This window comes from Hevea brasiliensis, chromosome 13 (assembly GCF_030052815.1).
Source record: "Hevea brasiliensis isolate MT/VB/25A 57/8 chromosome 13, ASM3005281v1, whole genome shotgun sequence".
NCBI lineage: Eukaryota > Viridiplantae > Streptophyta > Magnoliopsida > Malpighiales > Euphorbiaceae > Hevea > Hevea brasiliensis.
The window spans coordinates 87,227,301-87,249,669 of NC_079505.1; the positions used below are offsets into that span (position 1 = coordinate 87,227,301).

Genomic DNA, 22,369 nt, shown 5'->3' on the forward strand with positions numbered 1-22,369 from the left:
TTTTTTCAATATCTGCTTTTATAACCTCTGTTTTAAGTAGGACTGACATAAGTTCGATTTAGGACTAATATAAGTTCGATTTATTATGGCTGTTCAGATGAATTCATTATCACTGACACAATCTTGAATTAACAATATGGCTTGTACAGCGAAGAAAAAGATAACAATATGGCAGTATTGATGATAAATAATTCATTATCACTGACACAATCTTGAATTAACAATATGGCTTGTACAGCGAAGAAAAAGATAACAATATGGCAGTATTGATGATAAACAATTTTCTGAAAACAGTTTCAAGTTTCTCCAGCAAATTTGCTCTAGTCTTAACAAGGGTCATTCACACTTTGAATGTGCAGAATCTATTGCTCTGTTTCATTTTGTTTTACTCTATAATCCCTTTGTAAATACGTTATCTAAATCTTGTTAATCTGACAAAATCTCTCTCTTTTAGTTAAAAAAAAATGAAAAGATACTGCAGATAAATCATTAGACCACACTAAGAAGGTAACATCATTTTCTTTTCTCTACCAAGTATAATTCATATATGCTATACATACTAAGACCCAGGATACATAGGTTTTTTTTTACACCCCTGTACAAAGGCAGATGAATAGCAGTTGGTTTTAAGCTCCGAACTTGGGAAGTTTAGCGGTTGAAATTTGAGCAAGGAAGTGCTCAGCTACAATTCGTCGTTGGACTTTTCCACTGGCAGTTTTCGGCAGAGAGTCGGTGATGAAGACCTTTTTGGGGACCTTGAAAGCTGCCATATTCTCCTTGCAATACCTCAGAACCTCTGCTTCGTCAATGTTTGATCCCTCTGTAGGAATTATTGCACAATTTATCTATTGGAGACACAAAAAGATGCATTAGAAAATCTGGAAATCTAGAAACCTAAGCTCCAGGATAGGCAATTGCAGAGTCAGTCCTTGCCTAAAAGGTGTCTAATTGTCATAATCGTGGTCAGATACTTGCACACTGTTTGGTTAAATGTCCAGTAAAAAGGAGCAAACCTAATATCTTGCTAACCACCATAAATTTGGAGTGGATGGTCAAGTCAAACAACACCCAAACCATAATTAATCAACGACTTGGTACTTTTTCTGATTACGGCTAAACATCATACTGGGGCAAGCGACTTAACTGTGCCTAGGGCAATATGCATAAGCCTGTGGTATATATATTGAAGGAGGAGATATTATCTATAAATTGTAGACCATAACAATTACACATGAACATCGGGTGGAGGTTTTGGAAAGGGATGGTCGAAAATTAATAATTTAGGAGAGTCTTGATTTATTGATTTTACCTCTTCACCATATTTATCATCGGGAACTCCAAAAGCAACAGCTTCAGCGATGTCTGTATGAGATAGAAGAATTACATCCACTTCTACTGGCGATATCTTCTCCCCTGAAAATGGTGCAAATATAAGTCAGCAAAGATGTTCAAAAATGCATGCACATGATGGGAAACCGTGATTGCTGTGAGGGGAAAAAAATCCCTGTTAAAATATATCCATCCTTCATGTCCTCTGCATATCTAGTATAAAATAAGAGGTTAGCTTAAGCTGATTTTTCATTTCTTGCTCCTGCTAGCTCTCATCTTCCTATTACATCCCGTTCGGGCGTTGGAAAGTGTTCTCAGGACACAGCCATTATCATTTCAGCAGTAATAATTATGAAATGATAATTGCAGGATGTAAATCACATGAGTTGCATATCTGCCATATCTCCCAACCACTCAAAGATATATGGCCACTTTTCAATGGGAAACAATAGCTTTCAACTTCAGGATATGGCTAGAGGCTGGTCACTGTCCAACCATATCTGTGGTTGGTCACTTGTCGTTGGTCTAACACATGCAAAACTAAAACATTAAAATGACACGAAACTGAAAATAGTGGAAAACTTACCTCCACGGTTAATAAGCTCCTTAATCCTACCCACCAGATGCAAGTAGCCATCCGAATCAAGATAACCCAGATCTCCAGTATGAAACCACCCGAATTGAAATGCCACCTTGTTTGCCTCAGTATTATTTTTATACCCCTTAGTTACGTTTGGACCTCTGATGCAAACCTCTCCACTTTTATTTGCCCCTTGAGCCTCGCCATTTTCATCCAATATCGCCATTTCTTGACCCACTGGTTTCCCCACCGACCCGGACTTATGCGGGCCATCTTCCGGTAACGGGTTCGATGACATCAAATGAGTTGCCTCCGTCATTGCATACGCCTCCAATACCGGCGCACAGAAAGTCTCCTCTAGCCTAGCTAATACAACCGGTGCAAGGGATGCACTACAGCTCCGGATGAACCGGAGCTTCGGGTAAACTGCTTCTGGATTACTAAAGTGTCGATCCAGTATAATTTGATGGATGGTGGGGACCGCCGTGTACCACGTAGCCTTGTATTTGAGCATATCTTTCCAAAATGTTGATGCTGAGAATCGGCCAGCGGCTGGGAGAGCCACGGCGGCTCCTGATCCAAGTGAACTCAGTAATCCGGCTACCAATCCATGAACGTGAAACAACGGCAGGACTATGACGGTGGAGTCTGAGTCGGTGAGTTTATAGACTGCCATTATATTTCTCACAGAAGACGCCAAATTGAGTTGTGTCAATGGCACTCCTTTGGGTCTGCTCGTAGTTCCAGAGGTGTGAAGAAAGAGTGCGACGTCGTTTGGCTCGTTGGCAAGGCCAGCGAGAGAGATAACGTCTGACTCCGGGAGTGAGAACACCAATTCAGAATCGGCTCCGGGCAGTGAAACGGTCGCGTGACGAATGTTAAGCTTGGAAGCCGCTGCTTCAGCGGAGGCGTTCCCTTCCTGCGGGGTCAGTAAAAGCTTTGACTCAGAGTCCGATAGGTAGAACTCGAACTCCTCCGTGGTGTAGACTGAATTAAGTGGCGCAGCGGTGGCTCGGGCTCGGATTACGGCCAAAAACATACTTACAAACTGTAATTATCACAAGAAAAAGACAAATAAATCGACATCTTTGGATTATTTATAAAAACATCAGAGTTTTTGAGACTGATAGCGAAATGGAAGTTTCAAACCTCGATAGTATTAGGAAAAGTTAGCGCAACAACATCGCCTGGATTAATCCCTGCTGAAACAAGACGAGAAGCGGCCCGTTCAACCAGTTCGTGGAGTTGAGAGTGCGTCAAATCAAACTTGCCCGAAACTGACACCGCTCTCCCATGAGGGAAGTCTCCGGCGACGTGTTTCAATAACCTAGTGAGCGTAAGACTATCCATCTTGGTCTATAATCTTTTCTGGTTTCTGTTATTTGGGAAAGTGCCGACAAGAAGATAAAGAACGGATGACAAGGTAGAATGTGTTAAGAGAAGCAAAGGAGAAAATATCAGATTTTTAAAAGCAGAAGGTTATCCCGTTATTTATATATCCAAGTCGTTCTGTATGCGATGTTTATGGTGAAGGTTACAATTGGTGTAGATTGCCACGTGGCAATTGGCGGATATTCTATCTTGCGCATTCCTGCGCAGTTTGCTTGTTCGTGTTTCATCATGGTGTAACACGGTAGTCAGCTTGAGATATTCATCATGCTCACCGAAGAGAAGAGTGGTGAAATAATAAGAGATAAGAAACGGAAACTTTCCGATTGTCATCTGTTATCCTTGAGAAGTGCGATTGTGCTGTCGTCTTTGCCTTCTTGACACGTGTATAGTTTCTCCGTGTGCGTGTGGTAACCTCGTTACTCAAGTGGGACAGAGAATGAACACGTGGAGATCTTCTGTTACCTGCCGTAGCAGTCAACTAAGTCATGCATTCTGCGGAAGGAAAGGGTAAATGTTGAAGGTCAGATGCCACCTTTCTCTTATAAATCTCTAAATTTCATTGATTCGAATTTGTTTAATAGACAAAGATTGTTAATTGGTGGCGAAATTTCTGAGGTCTGTTCTTAAGTTATATCTTCCATTTTTCTCGACTTTTACGGATCTGTATGTTTAAGTCATATTAATTAATTAATTAATTAATACCATTAATTCATTCCGATGGTCGTGGATGACTAAAGTGAAACAAGGGGCAAATTCAATGATATATTGACTTCAATTTTTCATTTTTTCTCTCCTATTTCGGCTAAGAGATTTTTCATTGTCTTTATTTACACAGCTTCCTATGATATGGATTTTGATGCTTCCATATTTATATAAATATATATAATCTATTATGTTTATTAAAAAAAATTAAACAATTTAATTTTCTTAGAATAAGTAGTTATATATATAGAAATGAAATCTTAAATATTCGTCGGAAATTTAAGGGTTGAAAGTTGCTCAAATACCCATTGAAATAATCTAATTCAAAAGGTCTAAAGAAATTCGTAACACATCACATTATTTATTTGGAAAATTAAATTATGAAATACAATATCTTTATTGTCTGATTCCAGTATATCTGTACTCCATTCAAATAGAAGAAACCGACTATGGCGATACTAATTAACCCGTCTAAATTAAACTACCTACAGTAACACCTTGTTGATTCAAATAGCAGAACCAGCATATACTTGCATCCAGATGGAGCAACCGAGCCGGCCGGCTACTAAAATCTCAGTGCTACTTCATTATTAATTCGTATGTATACTTGTATCTAATTTCACACCTATGTTTTGATTCTGTGTGTTTTCATTGCCAAGAATTGACTAATAGGGTGCCATTGCTGGGGCAACTATTGGGGCCATTGCTGGGGCAACTATTGGGGCAATAGTGTATTTCATTGGTTGAATTGGTCCTGGTGCAACGAGACCTGAGCTCCGGATATCAGCCAGTAATCCTCTACGAGCATTTCCCTCTTGTGCCTCGCAGAGTTTGGGAAGAAACACACCTGCAATATGAGAGAGGAAGAGAAATGTTTAATCAAAGCATTTAAATTATAAATAACCAAAGAACAAGCAGTAGTCTATTGATCAAGCATATATGAAAACGGCAATGCATTTGTACCTTCTCCAGCCGCAAGATTGAAGTAAAGATCGATAATGTTGGGGCAGCTATCGTAGCATTGAGGAGAGCAGAGTTGCTGTGTGAAGCGAGACTCGAGGAGAGAATCGGATGAGATTCCCAGTGATTTTCTGTCGAGACCGCATGCTTGGATGCATTGGTCAGTTTCGATCCAGTTTCTTAATCTATCAGCTTCAATTTCGGAAGTACGGCAAGTGAATGACTCTTCCCCGCTCCTTTTGACGTGCTTCTCAAGTACGCAGCGCTTGCCGGTGGATGAGATTGCGTAAGAACATGTTTCTTGGTCCAGATGCTCGCATCTTATTTCTCCTGCGACCATCATAAAAGCTTATTAGCCAGCTAATAGTTTCTAGAGCACATTTAAAATAAGAATAATAAAAAAAAATAAAAAAATTTGTACTATAATTTTACCTAGAGTGCCTTGCGCACAGAGAACAAGGGCAAAAGCCAGGACAGCCAGGGTCTTGAAGCAAGCCATAGGCACAGTTTTAATGGGAAATAAATAATAGCAAACTTAGGATACAAATTTGCTAACAACTTTGTGCTTGGCCTGCTAGGAGCTTGATTCAATTGCGAAGACTGAAGAGAAGATTTCGGTCATTTATATACTTGTTTTCAGGAGGTACTGTAGATAGGCAGTCCACGACGAAATTTCTGATTTTCAAAAGAGATTGGACAGGAACCCTACTTTAGAAGTTAGCGAAGGCTCCGGTCGTTGGCATTGACCCCACATGCAGGGAAACGTGTCCTAAAGTTCCGTTCTGCCTTTCTCCTCCAAAAGAAGTTATTTTGGCAGTCAATGACGAGCGCTATCAATGGCGGATGCACATGAACACGAAACATACTTGTTGATTATGGAAGTTAGGTTTTCCATATTTGGTTGTGTGAGAGTTGAGACATAATAATTTGGGATAGGAACTAATCATGGTGTTGCTATCTACTGCAATGTTCTTTTGCATACTCTCGTCGTCCTTGATCATGAATGAAGAGCTGTCTTGTTTGGTTTGATCTCTCAAAGATTATTGCTTTACTGGAGAATTAGTCCTCCCCAATGCCAACCAATAATAGCTAAGGAGTTTACCTCTTAATCCATGGTATTCAAAAATAATTAAGTATTATGTATTAAAAAAGACTTGATAAAAAAACATTAATATCTTTTCTCATATTATATAAAGTATTATTGAGATTATGCAGCTCTTCTTGCCTACTAATTGGTTGGCTTTACTGCTTGTGATCCGATGGATTATACTCCTTGTTTTAATGATATCCTGAGTAGTCTCTATTCTCTATCTTGCATGTATAACGGTTTAATTATATCACAAGTCTTTTATGAATCCATCATAATTAATAATTATAGTTTATTTATTATATATATAATGTTGCATAAAATAAATATTTTTTTTTATTTCTACATTTTTATTTTGTTTAGTCTGTTTTGAGCTATGCTTCCTTATTTTTTAATATATATATATTCATTCAAAGTAGTTATTAATTTAAATTGTGATTCTTTAAGCAGAAGTCCAATGCCTGAAACTTCTAATTTAGAGGCTGCTGATTGGAATGCTATTTGAATGGAATAACAGAAATTGAACTTGTATAATTAAGAGAAGACTTGAGTCTAGGTGTGACGCCTTCTCATTCTCAACTCTTCATTTTTCGTCCCATAAATTTTTGTTTAAAAAAAAATTAAGAGAAGACTAAATTGGATTTATTGTTTGATCCATTTCTTATTTTACATTAATAATTTGAATGCAGTGCTTCAATTTGAGAGAAATTAGTTTATATACATGGAATATATATTCTTTCTCTTACATACATGTGAAATTTATTCTTTATATTTTAAAAAATAACTAAAATTTTAAAAGCGTAACATGTACTACTTTTAAATGAATCTGAAATATTTTATAATTGGCCTAAATTTAAAACGCTTAGTTCCTCCTCATATTTCAAATTAATTATAGTTAAATAAAAAAAATCATATTCTTAATAAGCGAAGCACTAAACAGGTTAATTAAACAATAAAATAAGGTGGTTTAGGAAAGATTTCAGCCTCCTGGCGGGGCTGGGACTAGATCAAAGGATCGGCTTACACAGAAGTCAGCTGAAAGGAATGACTTTTCTCCTCCGTCATTCGCGGAGTGAACTTGGAAAGGATATTTCTACTGAGATGACGGTGTAGAGACCTTAAATTCGTTTAGACAACGCAGTTAGGCAGGCAGGAGAAAACTTTGAGTATTTTACGGCTTTGTTTATATTTTCCTTGGTATGGTTGCCTTTGCCACATTGATAAGAAAAGGAAACTCTGTCATTACCCACTGAATTAAACTATTGAGTTGGCTGTTCTTTTCAAATTTAAGCATTGATTTTTTTGTCCTAAACTTGGAAACCATGGAGATGGAGTTATATTATTTCTATGGAGCGTCAGTATATACTTTTTTAAGTCTGCTTTGTTGAGAAGATAATTCAACCCGCATGATTTAAATTTGAACCCTAATTGAGATTTTTTGGTAATTTATGAATTTAAATTAATTAATTTAACTATCAAATAACCACTCCACTTTCTTTCTTTCTTTTGTTTTTTTTTTGGAAATATGGATTCGTTGAGCTTTTTTTGCAATTTATGAAGAAGAAGCTCATTCAGGCCTAGCACTGTAATGGGCCTGAAAGCGGATTTGTGGTCCAGACATGGGTTTTGGGCTTTCGACCCATCAGCTTCAGCATATAAGTATCGTGATCCAGATTGCTCTGAGCACGTTCTACATGCTCTGAACTTGCACTTTACAAATTCTAAATAAATTCCTAACATATACCAATTGCCATAAATCATATAATATTTTTAATGCACCAAAGAGAGTAGTTTATATTTATAAAATTATTTTTTTATATCGAATATTATATATTAACAGAAAAAAATCATACTTCAATATTTAAAAATTTTAACTTCTTACAATATATATAACCATTGGATTATTAATATTTTTATTATTTCAATGTCAAGCATATATAGATTATATTGTTAAATATCAGACTATAAATGCTTAATGGAAGTGAAGGTATACAAAAGTGTGGGAAATAATTTTAGTTATAACAAATCATTATGAAAATCTCAATATGCCAAAGAAATAACCCAACCTTGCTTGCTCAAACCTACAAGAAATTTAATATCAGCGAAACATATCAGCATTTCATATGATCTATATGCTAAAACTACCTGAAGAACAAAATAGTACGTATATGCTGCCATTATATGAAGCTTTCCTGAATAAAATACATGTAGCTAGAATCTGTGGTTTTAATTAGAAGACTCAAGTGCATAAATATAATATTAGTTCCATATATAAAGTCTGCGAAATCTTCTGGCAGCCCAGTTAATGAAATCCTTAAGGTAGATTCCTTTAATATATTGTAGTTAGTAATCTGTTTCACACTTGCCATGCCCCATATGCATAAGAGTAATATACACGTTTTATGTTAATAATTCATCCATGACTCGATTGAGTGGTCGATCTACTATAAGGGCATATTCATGTCGGCCTTTTCTTGAGGTTGGAAAACATCTCAATAGTAAGTTTCTACAAGAATTATTTTATTTTCTTGCCAGTAAATGAATGTTTCTGAGATGAACCATATCCAAAAGCTGCAAGTAGTTGCAGATGTAGCAGACCCATTTAGGTTGTGAGAAAGGTTTTACCTTTCTTTTCTTTTGTTCCAATTTCTTTTAGGGTTGAGTCAAGTGTTTACATATATAGGTTAAATTGTATGATGAGTTTAAATGAAAGTTAGAAAAAAAAAAAAAAAAAAAAAAAAAACCTATATGAAACTGGTTTAACTTATCCCAGAAAGCCAATTATTTAGGAGAAAAGTAAAAAGAAAGGAAAAAAAAAAAAGGAAGCAACTCAATTTTTTTTTTTAAAAAAAAAAGAAAAAGAAAAACCCTCCATTATCACTATATCAAATACTCCGCTGTGAGATGATTTTACAAGTGAATATCCAAAATAGAAAAATCATAATTTCAATTATGTAATTAAGCTAAAAAAAAGTTAAAACTAACAACAAATGAAATTTAATTTAATGATATGGACTACATATAGTTGTAGTAAGCATATGCTCATCGATGTATGCTAACCAGAAGTTCAATTTTCGCAACAAGAGAATTACCCAATTTTTGAGATGTGAAAATGAAAACAGTGACAAATGAAAGGCAAACCATGGTCATAATAAGAAGTTGAGAAGAGAGAACATGTATAGATAAGTTGGCTTACCTGGAAAGATGTAGTGAGAATATAGAGCTAGCGGTGGAAAATTCCTAAGGGATCGCATGATCCAATGAATAAAAATGATAATTAACGGTCATTTTAGGCGCATCAGTAGACATCATCAGATCAATGCGATCCCTTTGGAACTCTCCACCCTGCACTAATCAGTGAAGCAGCAGTAGCAGAATATGGATTGAATAAACTGTAGCTTTGGCTAAAGCATATATATGGAAATCCAAAACCTAGAGCTGCTCTACTTGTTGATTGATACAAAGAAAGAAGAAATAATGTTGGCTGTTTTAGGCGACTGTTACACCCTCCTATCTTTTCTTCACGCATTGGGTGTGATAGGATGTTAGGCAGGCTGTGTCAAATATGATTCCTTTTTTGTATCTCTTCTTGTGAAATTACTAAACTAGATCCTTTCCGTGGAATTATTGAAAGTGAAGAACCTTTGCATGGAAGGAAAATGACGCTCATATTTCAAAATTCCCATGATAGATTTTACTTTTTACCTGTGCATGCCATTCCTGCAAATTTCAACTAATTATGTAGGGTAATTTGATTAGTCTTACTTCACTTAAGAAGACTGTAGAGATCTCGAATTTTAATCCCCTTATCTATTTATTTTAAAATAATTCACTTCATTCATAATGAAAAAGAGAGATAATTACTACTTATGTTGTGTAGTTCATCAATTATTAATCGGTTTATTAAGTTTCTATTAAATAACAAAAAGAAAAAAGAAATTATTAGATATGACACCATAAAATATAAATTTACAAGACCCAATGCTCAAAAAACCAAAGTTATTTTTTGTTTTTCTCTGCTAAACTAAGATACAGATTCGAATACTTTAATCTTGAAACTTTGGCCTTGTGAGACATCAAATATAAAAAAAGAGATTTTTCTTTTTACCTAACCTAACTTTAATTTGGTGTCAGCTTAGGAATAAGTATATCAAATTATTGAGGCAATGAAAGTGATAACACAAGGTTTCTGAGGAAATTAACATGATGAAGAAGAAGGGGTATGTCAGTAATAAAGAGGGCAGACAAGATAATAAGAGTGTTATATCATTTAAAGGCAGGTAAGAGTAGCAATCGAACAGCTATTGGTGTTAGGAAGAAACTCAGCACTTAGTCCATTCAAGAAAATGACTGTATCCAGCATCTTTCTTCTTTTCTCCTTCATTATTGCTGCCTTTACCCATGTCGCATCCATAAATATACACTATGCACTCTCAATAAATTAAAATATCCAAGCCCACACGTGTGCCCAACCCAAGATGCTGATACCTTAGCTTTAATACTAACTCAGTTTAGTGGAAGTTAAAATTAACATGCACTTTGTTTTTCCTTTTTAACTGATCACTTGTTTCAGTGCAAAGTAAATAGACTGCCACTGACAAGGAGAGGATATATAGCTTTCATAAAGTGGTTTACCTGTACCTCCTGCACCTATTCAAGAAAATGGCTTGCATTTCTACAGTGCTCTTATCAACTTTAGACGCAACATCCCACAATGAAAACACATGATCTCGTCCGAGAATTGAGGTCATTTTGCAGACTTATAATGAGTTTGCCTCGACCATATCCACTTTTGTGTTCACATATGAGAGTTGAATTTTTATTCTCGAAAAATTTGTAGGTTTAAAATATAAATATACGAGTCTCACTTATTTAATGTATAAATTTCCTCTCATATAATATATTAATTTTAATTAGATTTAAACTCGATAACTTATAATTTTGAAGACTATTTTAATATTATTAGGTTAAAATTCAATAACCAGCAGAAACACAATTAAGAGAATGTGAAGTTAGAATTTTTTTTTTTCTTTTTTAAAGTTGGGTGTTTGAGGCGTGCGGTGGGGACATATGAAATAATGTTGTAAGTTAGATGATTTGAAAGAATTTGGCCGGTGGTCATGCACATGTCCTCCTGCTATTACAGGAAAGAGATTTGATGAAGAAGGCATCAAAAGAAAGAAAGGTTGAGAGTTGACAGGAGGCATGAACATGATCATATATATATATAGAAATTAAAAGCATTATAATAAGCCATATTTCTCTCATGTGAGGTGCTAGAGGTAACCACTGACCGTATTAGAGGCACATCACACGCATGATCCTATTGCGACGCATTTACGTCTCTGTGTCCCCTCGATTTGGTACACATGGGGTCTTCTTGTTCTTGTCCTTTATCAGCCAAAATACCATTTCATTTTCTTCCTCCACTTTACTAGGTTGTTCTCTCCACTTTCTTCACCTCTTAAATTACTTTTTCTTCTCCATTCACACGCCCATGCCCTCCTTAATTAAGTTCTCTTCAATTCAAAAACCCATCAAAATTATCTCATCTCACATGAATTAATCTACACTTTTCTTCTTTCTTCTTGTTGGGTTTGATTAATTAAACTCAATAATTATCATGTATAGGATAATTTTGATATTAGTCATAGCATTTGCCCTATTTGGAAAGAAATTTGCATTCTACATCAACATACTAAATAGAGGTGGCAGTAATTTTCAGTTTGGTCATGTAGGAATTGCCTTGTTATATCATGATCATGTCCATCCATTAATGTTCCCATGTGAAACGAGGCATGCCTTTTGGAGTTCAGCAATATTAGAAATTCAGCATTTGAAGGGTTTATTTGAAATTACTGTTGAGAAAATTATTTTTTTAAATATATTAGTTAGATATTATTAAAAAATAATTATAAATTAAATTTAATTAATTTTAGTCATAAAAATATTAAAATAATAAAATAATTTTTTTTTAAATTATTTTTTTCAATAACATTTAAAATAATATTTTTATTCAAAAAAATAATTTTAAATTTTGAAACTCAATGCTAAGCACTGAAATGTCTTAGGTTTGTTGGAATCAATTAATTATTATTATTATTATTATTTTTAATTTATGCTCAACAGTTGGGCTCCTAAGTACGATATTTTCTTTCAACAATATTTTACTTTTTTCTTCAAAAAAATAAAAAGTCTGTCGAGAGTTGTGAAAATCCATATACAATTATTATTTATTATTATTTTATTTTAATTAGTTAACAATAATTCAATATATTTATAAAAAAATATATTTTTTTATTAGATGGTCTGCTTATTTATTTTTAGATATATATATTATTTTTGAAATTAAATATATATCTGCAATCTGAACAACCCAGTTGAATAATAACTCTATTTCCATTGTACACCTAATAGAACTCTTGAAATATATATATACCCTAATTATCTCTTTTGCTAAACTTTACTCTCAAAACCTGGTTGTCACCTCTATCAAATACTCTCAACAGAGAATCCCTAAATTTTTACTTCTCTATTCATCACATTCGATTCTATTTTCAAGGTAAAAATTCTCATTCTTTATTCAATAATTGGTGAATTTGATTTTATTTTTTTTTTCTCGATTTGTTATAACTACTCTAGAAATTTTTTTTTTCCTTTGATCATTGGTATTGAATTGGGTTAATCATAATTACTGTGAGATAATAACCTTTAATTTAGATTTTATATATATATATATATATATATATATATATAAACCTTCATCCCCTGTTCATCGAATTCTATCCACCGAATTCGACCCCTGTTCATCCACATCGGCAAACTGAATTCATCCCATCTTTATATATATATATATATCCCCCTGTTCATCCACATCGGCAAACCAAATTCGTCCCACCCAATATATATATATATATATATATATATATATTTTAAAGTTATTTTATTTTATTATTATTTAATATTTTTTTTATATTTTGGGTATGTAGGAGATTCAAATATTCAATCAGTCAGTTAAAATTGTCTCTCTTCCATTGAAAATAATTATTGTCTTGAAGGTTCCAGGTGAGTGGTAATTATAGTACATGGCACCGTTTTTTTCCCTTTAAAAATTTCTTAGCATTAAGTTTGTTATTAAATGAAATTTTAAATCAATATTTTAACAATAATTTTATATGTGATTTTCTAGAGTTTTATTTTATTATTGAATTTTATCTCGATTTTGATTAAATAATTAATTTTGTCAACTATCTCTGCATTAGACCCATTAGGATTCTGGGAACAGGCCTTTAATGTATTTATATTGATTGATATTTGACTATAAAATTTACCGATGTGTTACTGAATTGATTTGAGATTGATTTGATTTTATTGAATTGATTTGAGATTGATTTGATTTTATTGAATTGATTTGAGATTGATTTGATTTATTCGACTCTCTGAAATTATTGAAATACATTATTGGAATTGCACTATCAGTTATTATTTGATATCTGAAATTTTTTATTGATTTTGATTGATTTGTACAAATTGGTTTTCTATTTTGAATTGGTACCTGTGATGCCCGATTTACATTATCCGCCCCGCCGTGGACTATCACGGTATTAGGTTGCATTGTTGAGTCATGCATCATTGCAGTTTATGGTTGCATTAGTATCATATGCATTGATATCTGTGAAGGAGGAGGAAAGTATCTGATATCTGGTAGCGTGCTTACCATCTGGCCTTTGGTGATGTGGGGTATCATCACCCTGGTGCACTGTACCATAAAATTTTTATTGAATGAATTTCTTTTATATTTATATTTTATTGAAGTTATTTTATTAATGATTTTGACAGCATGAGCATGATTTTATTGAATAGAAATTTATTGTGAAATTAATCAAGCGTTTTGCTCCTATTCCGTTGTGTGCTATAATTATCATTCATCGAGCATCTAGCTCAAACCACGTTTTCTGTCTCATTATCTATTTGGATCAGTAGAATTCTGCAGCTGATCCAAATATTCAGTTCATTTTCTGGAGAGGGACAACTTTGATTGGTTCTCATGGTATGCCCGAATTCATATTTTCTCGGGCTAATAATTAGTTTAGTTTATTGAACAGTTTCAGTTTTTATTTGAAATCTGTAGAGACTCCGCAGTTTACTTATGGGATATTTATGATGTTTATTCAGCATTTTTTTATTTATTTGAATTTTGTCTATTTTTGGGATTAGTAAGTGACAATATATTCATTCAAGATACTCTGATAAGGCTTGCATGATTTAAGAATACTTAAATTATGCGCCGATCACGATTCAGAATTTTGGGTCGTGAAAAAGTTGGTATCAGAGCCGCTCCGCGTGCAATCTTGAACGATGGTGGGGCAAACCTCAGCGAGGACGCTGAGTCCCATAAGGGGGGTGGATTGTAACACCCTAGGCAAATCCCACATCGACAAAACACGGGAGAGATGCTGGGTTTATAAGTTGGCAGTTCGTAACTCCTAGTGACGCGTTTTAAAACCGTGAGGGCTTCGGCCCAAAGCGGACAATATCACTAGTGGGCCGGGCCGTTACATAAGTTGGTATCAGAGCTCGGTTAAGGTCTAGTAAACTTGCGGAGCATAGGATCCTTAACGTCTTTTCAGTTTATCATTGCTTCAGATATCTGCGTCCTTCGTACTTTTTCACCTGTCTTAATTTGGCTCACATTTTCAAATTTAATACTTGTTTATTAAAATGAATAAGTGCCTGAGTCTGTTAAACGTAAGAGGAGAGCTTGGGTCAAGGGTCTTAATGGTGCAAACCTTGATCCAACAAGGGAGGTACCCCCTAAAACTATTAATCAGACATCTGAACAGATGCCTATGGCTAAGACTGGGGCACAACCATTCTTTTGTTTCTCCATACTTTTCCATGATATTTAGTACACCACCTACTTTGTTAGAGTATCCTTCATCTGTATCAACACCTATGAGGAACGCAATAGACACTAATATGGTGTATAGGGGATGTATAGTTCACATTGGAGATAGGGAATTAGTTGCAGATCTTGTTTCTTTGGATATGTTTGAGTTTGATGTGATTTTAGGCATGGATTGGTTAGGCACTTATCACGTTTCATTGGATTATCATACTAAAGTTGTACTCTTTAAATTCCTGGGGAGGCAGAATTTCAATTTCAGGGAGATTGCAGTATAGCCTCTAGTAATCTTATCTCTGTAGTGAGTGCTAGACGATTATTGCGAAAGAGGTGTAAAGGGTATCTAGCTTATGTTAGAGATGTTCAGGTAGAAGGTGCAGGTTTGGAGAATGTTGCAGTGGTTAAGGAGTTTCCTGATGTGTTTCCAGAAGATTCATCAGGTTTACCCCCGGAGCGAGAGGTAGAGTTTGGTATAGACTTAGTTCCTGAAACTGAGCCCATATCTATGCCACCTTATCGTATGGCACCCGCAGAACTTAAGGAGTTAAAGGAGCAACTACAGGACCTACTAGATAAGGGGTTTATTCCCCCTAGTGTTTCTCCATGGGGTGCTCCTGTGTTATTTGTACGGAAGAAGGATGGGTCTTTGAGAATGTGCATTGATTATAGGCAATTGAATAAGGTAACTGTGCGTAATAAGTATCCTCTTCCACGCATAGATGACCTGTTTGACCAACTTCAAGGTGCAAAGTATTTTTCCAAGATTGATCTTCGATCTGGGTATCATCAATTAAGGGTCAAGAAAGAAGACATACTCAAGACAGCCTTTAAGACTAAGTATGGACACTATGAATTTCTTGTAATGTCTTTTGGTCTTACCAATGCTCCGGCCGCTTTTATGGATCTCATGAACAGAGTTTTCAAGCCTTTCTTAGATCAATTTGTTATAGTGTTCATCGATGACATCCTAGTGTACTCAAAGAGTAAGAAGGAGCATGAACAACATTTGAGAATTGTCCTTCAGACCTTACGAGAACACAAGCTATATGCCAAGTTCTCAAAATGTGAATTCTGGTTAGACAGTGTGGCTTTCCTAGGCCATACAGTATCGAAGGATGGGGTGTGCGTTGATAAGAAGAAAGTTGAGGCAGTGCTTCATTGGCCTAGACCCACAACTGTGTCAGAGATTCGTAGTTTCTTGGGTTTAGCAGGGTATTATAGACGGTTTGTTCAAGACTTCTCTCGTATTGCAGCACCTTTAACTAAGTTGACACAGAAGAATGTGAAATTTCAGTAGTCTGAGGCTTGTGAAAAAAAGTTTTCAGGAGCTTAAGACTCGTTTAACTACAGCACCAGTGTTAGCCCTTCCATCTGGATCAGGGGGTTATGTAGTATATTGTGATGCTTCTAGAATTGGTTTAGGATGTGTTTTGATGCAGCATGGACGGGTTATTGCATATGCTTCTCGTCAGTTGAAAAGGCACGAGCAGAATTATCCAACTCATGATTTGGAAATGGCTGCAGTAATTTTTGCTTTGAAAATCTGGAGGCACTATCTGTATGGTGAGACTTGTGAAATCTTCACTGACCACAAAAGTCTCAAATACATCTTTGACCAACGTGATCTTAATCTTAGGCAAAGGAGATGGGTAGAATTGCTGAAGGATTATGATTGCACCATACAGTATCACCCTGGAAAGGCTAATGTGGTGGCTGATGCTCTAAGCAGGAAGTCTTCTGGTAGTTTAGCCCATATATCTACCAAGATGAGGCCTCTGATTGGTGAATTACATGGGTTGCTAGATCAAGGAGTAGAGTTTGAAATCATAGCTGGATCATTCTTAGCACATTTTCGAGTTAGGCCTATCTTGATTGATCGAATTAAGGCTGCTCAAAAGAGGGATTCTCAGCTGTGTGAGATTATAGATAATATTCATCAAGGCCAAGCTCAAGGATTCATGTTGAATGATGATGGAGTTCTTCGTTATGGCACTAGACTTTGTGTCCCCAATGTTGATGAGTTGAGAAGAGAAATCATGGAGGAGGCACACCATTCTGCTTACACAGTACACCCAGGTTCAACTAAGATGTACCGTGATTTAAGGGAGCATTATTGGTGGGGTGGCATGAAGAGGGATGTTGCAGACTTTGTTGCTAAATGTTTGACTTGTCAGCAGGTTAAGGCAGAACATCAGAGACCATCTGGGTTACTTCAGCCATTGCCTATTCCCGAGTGGAAGTGGGAGCATATTGCCATGGACTTTGTTGTGGGTTTACCTAGTACACGAGGTGGTTACAATGCAATTTGGGTGATAGTGGACAGATTGACAAAATCTGCTCATTTCCTTCCTGTGAAGACTACATATGACTTTGCTAAACTTGCACAGTTGTATATAAACAAGATTGTTAGTCTTCATGGAGTTCCAGTTTCCATTATCTCTGATCGTGGTACTCTCGATTTTGGAAGAAATTCCAAGAAGCTTTAGGAACACGAGTAGACTTTAGTACTGCTTTTCACCCTCAGACGGATGGACAGTCAGAAAGGACCATACAGATATTAGAGGACATGCTTCGTGCATGCGTTATGGATTTTGGTGGCGGTTGGGATCATCATTTGCCTTTAGTGGAGTTTGCTTATAATAACAGTTATCAGGCAAGTATAGAGATGGCTCCATATGAGGCATTATATGGTCGAAAGTGTAGGTCACCGGTTTGTTGGGATGAAGTTGGAGAAAGAAGGCTTACTAGACCAGAGTTGATACAATTAACTTCAGAGAAGGTTCGACTAATTCGTGATCGACTTTTGACTGCTCAAAGTCGACAGAGAAGTTATGCTGACCCTAAGCGTAAAGATGTAGAATTTATGATTGGTGATCATGTATTTCTGAGAGTTTCCCCTATGAAAGGAATCATGAGGTTTGGGAAGAAAGGGAAGCTTAGCCCTCGTTTTGTTGGTCCATTTGAAATTTTGGAGAGAATTGGAGCAGTTGCTTACCGTTTAGCCCTTCCACCTGGTTTTGCACATGTACATCCAGTTTTTCATATTTCTATGCTTAGGAAGTATGTACCAGATCCATCTCATGTTTTACAACCTCAAACCATGCAATTTAGGGATGATATGTCATATGAGGAGCAACCAGTAAAGATTTTAGATCGACAAATTAGGAAACTCCGGTCTAAGGAAGTGGCTTTGGTCAAAGTCTTGTGGCATAATCACTCAAGTAGTGAGGCCACATGGGAGGCAGAATCTGAAATGCGAGCCAAATATCCTCATTTATTTGATTCTTCAGGTTAGAATTTTTGTCTATCCAAATTCGGGGACCGAATTTTTTTTAAGGGGGGAAGTATGTGAAAACCCATATACAATTATTATTTATTATTATTTTATTTTAATTAGTTAACAATAATTCAATATATTTATAAAAAAATATATATTTTTATTAGATGGTCTGCTTATTTATTTTTAGATATATATATTATTTTTGAAATTAAATATATATCTGCAATCTGAACAACCCAGTTGAATAATAACTCTATTTCCATTGTACACCTAATAGAACTCTTGAAATATATATATACCCTAATTATCTCTTTTGCTAAACTTTGCTCTCAAAACCTGGTTGTCACCTCTATCAAATACTCTCAACAGAGAATCCCTAAATTTTTACTTCTCTATTCATCACATTCGATTCTATTTTCAAGGTAAAAATTCTCATTCTTTATTCAATAATTGGTGAATTTGATTTTATTTTTTTTTTCTCGATTTGTTATAACTACTTTAGAAATTTTTTTTTCCTTTGATCATTGGTATTGAATTGGGTTAATCATAATTACTGTGAGATAATAACCTTTAATTTAGATTTTATATATATATATATATATATATATATATATATATATATATATATATATATATATATATATATATATATAAAACCTTTGTCCCCCTGTTCATCCACATCGGCAAACCAAATTCGTCCCACCCAATATATATATATATATATTAAAGTTATTTTATTTTATTATTATTTAATATTTTTTTTTATATTTTGGGTATGTAGGAGATTCAAATATTCAATCAGTCAGTTAAAATTGTCTCTCTTCCATTGAAAATAATTATTGTCTTGAAGGTTCCAGGTGAGTGGTAATTATAGTACATGGCACCGTTTTTTTCCCTTTAAAAATTTCTTAGCATTAAGTTTGTTATTAAATGAAATTTTAAATCAATATTTTAACAATAATTTTATATGTGATTTTCTAGAGTTTTATTTTATTATTGAATTTTATCTCGATTTTGATTAAATAATTGATTTTGTCAACTATCTCTGCATTAGACCCATTAGGATTCTGGGAACAGGCCTTTAATGTATTTATATTGATTGATATTTGACTATAAAATTTACCGATGTGTTACTGAATTGATTTGAGATTGATTTGATTTTATTGAATTGATTTGAGATTGATTTGATTTTATTGAATTGATTTGAGATTGATTTGATTTATTCGACTCTCTGAAATTATTGAAATACATTATTGGAATTGCACTATCAGTTATTATTTGATATCTGAAATTTTTTATTGATTTTGATTGATTTGTACAAATTGGTTTTCTGTTTTGAATTGGTACCTGTGCCCAGTATCTGTTTCTGTTATCTGGCCCCGCCGTGTGGACTATCACGGTATTAGGTTGCATTGTTGAGTCATGCATCATTGCAGTTTATGGTTGCATTAGTATCATATGCATTGATATCTGTGAAGGAGGAGGAAAGTATCTGATATCTGGTAGCGCGCTTACCATCTGGCCTTTGGTGATGTGGGGTATCATCACCCTGGTGCACTGTACCATAAAATTTTTATTGAATGAATTTCTTTTATATTTATATTTTATTGAAGTTATTTTATTAATGATTTTGACAGCATGAGCATGATTTTATTGAATAGAAATTTATTGTGAAATTAATCAAGCGTTTGCCTGTTCCTATTCCGTTGTGTGCTATAATTATCATTCACTGAGCATCTAGCTCAAACCACGTTTTCTCTGTCTGTTATCTGTTTCAGATCAGTAGAATTCTGCAGCTGATCCAAATATTCAGTTCATTTTCTGGAGAGGGACAACTTTGATTGGTTCTCATGGTATGCCCGAATTCATATTTTCTCGGGCTAATAATTAGTTTAGTTTATTGAACAGTTTAAGTTTTTATTTGAAATCTGTAGAGACTCCGCAGTTTACTTATGGGATATTTATGATGTTTATTCAGCATTTTTTTATTTATTTGAATTTTGTCTATTTTTGGGATTAGTAAGTGACAATATATTCATTCAAGATACTCTGATAAGGCTTGCATGATTTAAGAATACTTAAATTATGCGCCGATCACGATTCATAATTTTGGGTCGTGAAAAAGTAATATCACTAGTGGGCTGGGCCATTACATTTGTGGTATCAGAGCCGCTCCGCATGCAAACTTGAACGATGGTGGGGCAAACCTCAGCGAGGACGCTGAGTCCCATAAGGGGGGTGGATTGTAACACCCTAGGCAAATCCCACATCGGCAAAACACGGGAGAGATGCTGGGTTTATAAGTTGGTGGTTCGTAACCCCTAGTGACGCGTTTTAAAACCGTGAGGGCTTCGGCCCAGAGCGGACAATATCATTAGTGTAACGGCCCGGCCCACTAGTGATATTGTCCGCTCTGGGCCGAAGCCTTCACGGTTTTAAAACGCGTCACTAGGGTTACGAACCACCAACTTATAAACCGACATCTCCCGTGTTTGCCGATGTGGATTTGCCTAGGTGTTACAATCCACCCCCTTATGGGCGTCCCCCGCGCTCGCATCGCTCAAGGTTGCACGCGAGCGCTCTGATACCACAAATGTAACCCGGCCCACTAGTGATATTATCCGCTTTGGGCTGAAGCCCTCACGGTTTTAAAATGCGTCACTAGGAGTTACGAACCACTAACTTATAAACCCAGCATCTCTCCCGTGTTTTGTCGATGTGGGATTTGCCTAGGGTGTTACAATCCACCCCCCTTATGGGACTCAGCGTCCTCGCTGAGGTTTGCCCCACCATCGTTCAAGGTTGCACGCGGAGCGGCTCTGATACCACAAATGTAATGGCCCGGCCCACTAGTGATATTATCCGCTTTGGGCTGAAGCCCTCACGGTTTTAAAATGCGTCACTAGGAGTTACGAACCACTAACTTATAAACCCAGCATCTCTCCCGTGTTTTGTCGATGTGGGATTTGCCTAGGGTGTTACAATGTCAAATGTAACGGCCCGGCCCACTAGTGATATTGTCCGCTTTGGGCCGAAGCCCTTACGGTTTTAAAACGCGTCACTAGGAGTTACGAACTGCCAACTTATAAACTCAGCATCTCTCCCGTGTTTTGTCGATGTGGGATTTGCCTAGGGTGTTACAATCCACCCCCCTTATGGGACTCAGCGTCCTCGTTGAGGTTTGCCCCACCATCGTTCAAGATTGCACGCGGAGCGGCTCTGATACCACAAATGTAATGGCCCGGCCCACTAGTGATATTGTCCGCTCTGGACCGAAGCCCTCACGGTTTTAAAACGCGTCACTAGGGGTTACGAACCACCAACTTATAAACCCAGCATCTCTCCCGTGTTTTGTTGATGTGGGATTTGCCTAGGGTGTTACAAGAGTCTTATAAGAATTAATTCTAATTAATTTTTTTTTTATATATATAGAGAAAGATTCAATGTCATATTCAGTTATAAAAAAAAATAAAAATTCAATGTCACTATGAAAAATATCAGCATATCACTCTGAGGATGTATCTATCAAACGATGCTTGATATGAATACAACATAAATTTTACCAATCAATTTTAATTTAGTAGTATTAAAATTGTCTTTAAACTGTTAGGTACCAATTTGAATCTCAGTTAAAAACAATCATAAAAAAAATTATAATTTTTTTTTCATTTTATTAATCAATCAAAGGAGTTAGTGGAATGCTTTAATAACTCCACTCTGCAATTGCAGAAATTTTGCGAGCAGCCCAGCAGAAAAGGTCAATTAACAACAGGAAAACTCAATAGTACGGAAACCCATTAATAAATAGAAAAGCCTAAATTTTATTTTTAAAAAATGTATTTTATGGTTATTTTGTTTACAATAAAATAAATTACTTTATTAATAAAAAAATTTTAAAGTTTTATTAAATTTATATGTTTTATTTTATAAATTTATATAAAATAATATTTTATTTTTAAAAGTTCATTAATTTATGATATTTTTTTTTAAGTACTAGTAGAATTAATATTTAAAAATTAACAAAAAGGGCCCAACCGGGTTCGAACCGGTGACCTCTTGATCTGCAGTCAAATGCTCTACCACTGAGCTATGGACCCAGCACATAGCAAAAAGACTGAACGACAATATATAACA

General features: G+C 35.4%; 2 protein-coding genes, 1 long non-coding RNA gene and 1 other non-coding gene across 4 annotated transcripts; all 4 read right to left on the bottom strand.

Annotated features, from left to right (window-relative positions):
- Positions 1-500: 500 nt before the first annotated feature.
- Positions 501-3,566, bottom strand: LOC110658382 (oxalate--CoA ligase). The gene is made up of 4 exons (XM_021815957.2): positions 3,059-3,566; positions 1,916-2,957; positions 1,310-1,413; positions 501-845 (listed from the first exon to the last, which is right to left on the bottom strand). Exons 1-4 carry the CDS (start codon positions 3,257-3,259, stop codon positions 627-629), a joined length of 1,566 nt encoding a protein of 521 aa, XP_021671649.2. The 5' UTR covers positions 3,260-3,566; the 3' UTR covers positions 501-626.
- A 770-nt stretch (positions 3,567-4,336) lies between these two features.
- On the bottom strand, positions 4,337-6,028 carry LOC110658380 (uncharacterized). The gene is made up of 3 exons (XM_021815956.2): positions 5,396-6,028; positions 4,967-5,293; positions 4,337-4,850 (listed from the first exon to the last, which is right to left on the bottom strand). Exons 1-3 carry the CDS (start codon positions 5,460-5,462, stop codon positions 4,669-4,671), a joined length of 576 nt encoding a protein of 191 aa, XP_021671648.2. The 5' UTR covers positions 5,463-6,028; the 3' UTR covers positions 4,337-4,668.
- Positions 6,029-7,992: 1,964 nt separating this feature from the next.
- LOC110658362 (uncharacterized) lies at positions 7,993-9,648 on the bottom strand. Its single transcript, XR_002495552.2, has 2 exons — positions 9,247-9,648; positions 7,993-8,131 (listed from the first exon to the last, which is right to left on the bottom strand). It is a non-coding gene; the product is annotated as an uncharacterized LOC110658362 (long non-coding RNA).
- Positions 9,649-22,260: 12,612 nt separating this feature from the next.
- Positions 22,261-22,332, bottom strand: TRNAC-GCA (transfer RNA cysteine (anticodon GCA)). The gene has a single exon. It is a non-coding gene; the product is annotated as a tRNA-Cys (tRNA).
- Between the last annotated feature and the right edge of the window lie 37 nt (positions 22,333-22,369).

Excerpts from the sequence above, each read along its gene's own strand:
- LOC110658382 (XM_021815957.2), bottom strand. The coding sequence starts at position 3,259 with ATGGATAGTCTTACGCTCACTAGGTTATTGAAACACGTCGCCGGAGAC. Across the intron at positions 2,958-3,058 it reads CTTTTCCTAATACTATCGAG|TTTGTAAGTATGTTTTTGGC; the intron begins GTTTGAAACTTC and ends TGATAATTACAG. Across the intron at positions 1,414-1,915 it reads GGAGCTTATTAACCGTGGAG|GGGAGAAGATATCGCCAGTA; the intron begins GTAAGTTTTCCA and ends CACCATTTTCAG.
- LOC110658380 (XM_021815956.2), bottom strand. The coding sequence starts at position 5,462 with ATGGCTTGCTTCAAGACCCTGGCTGTCCTGGCTTTTGCCCTTGTTCTC. Across the intron at positions 5,294-5,395 it reads CTGTGCGCAAGGCACTCTAG|GAGAAATAAGATGCGAGCAT; the intron begins GTAAAATTATAG and ends TGATGGTCGCAG. Across the intron at positions 4,851-4,966 it reads CAATCTTGCGGCTGGAGAAG|GTGTGTTTCTTCCCAAACTC; the intron begins GTACAAATGCAT and ends CTCATATTGCAG.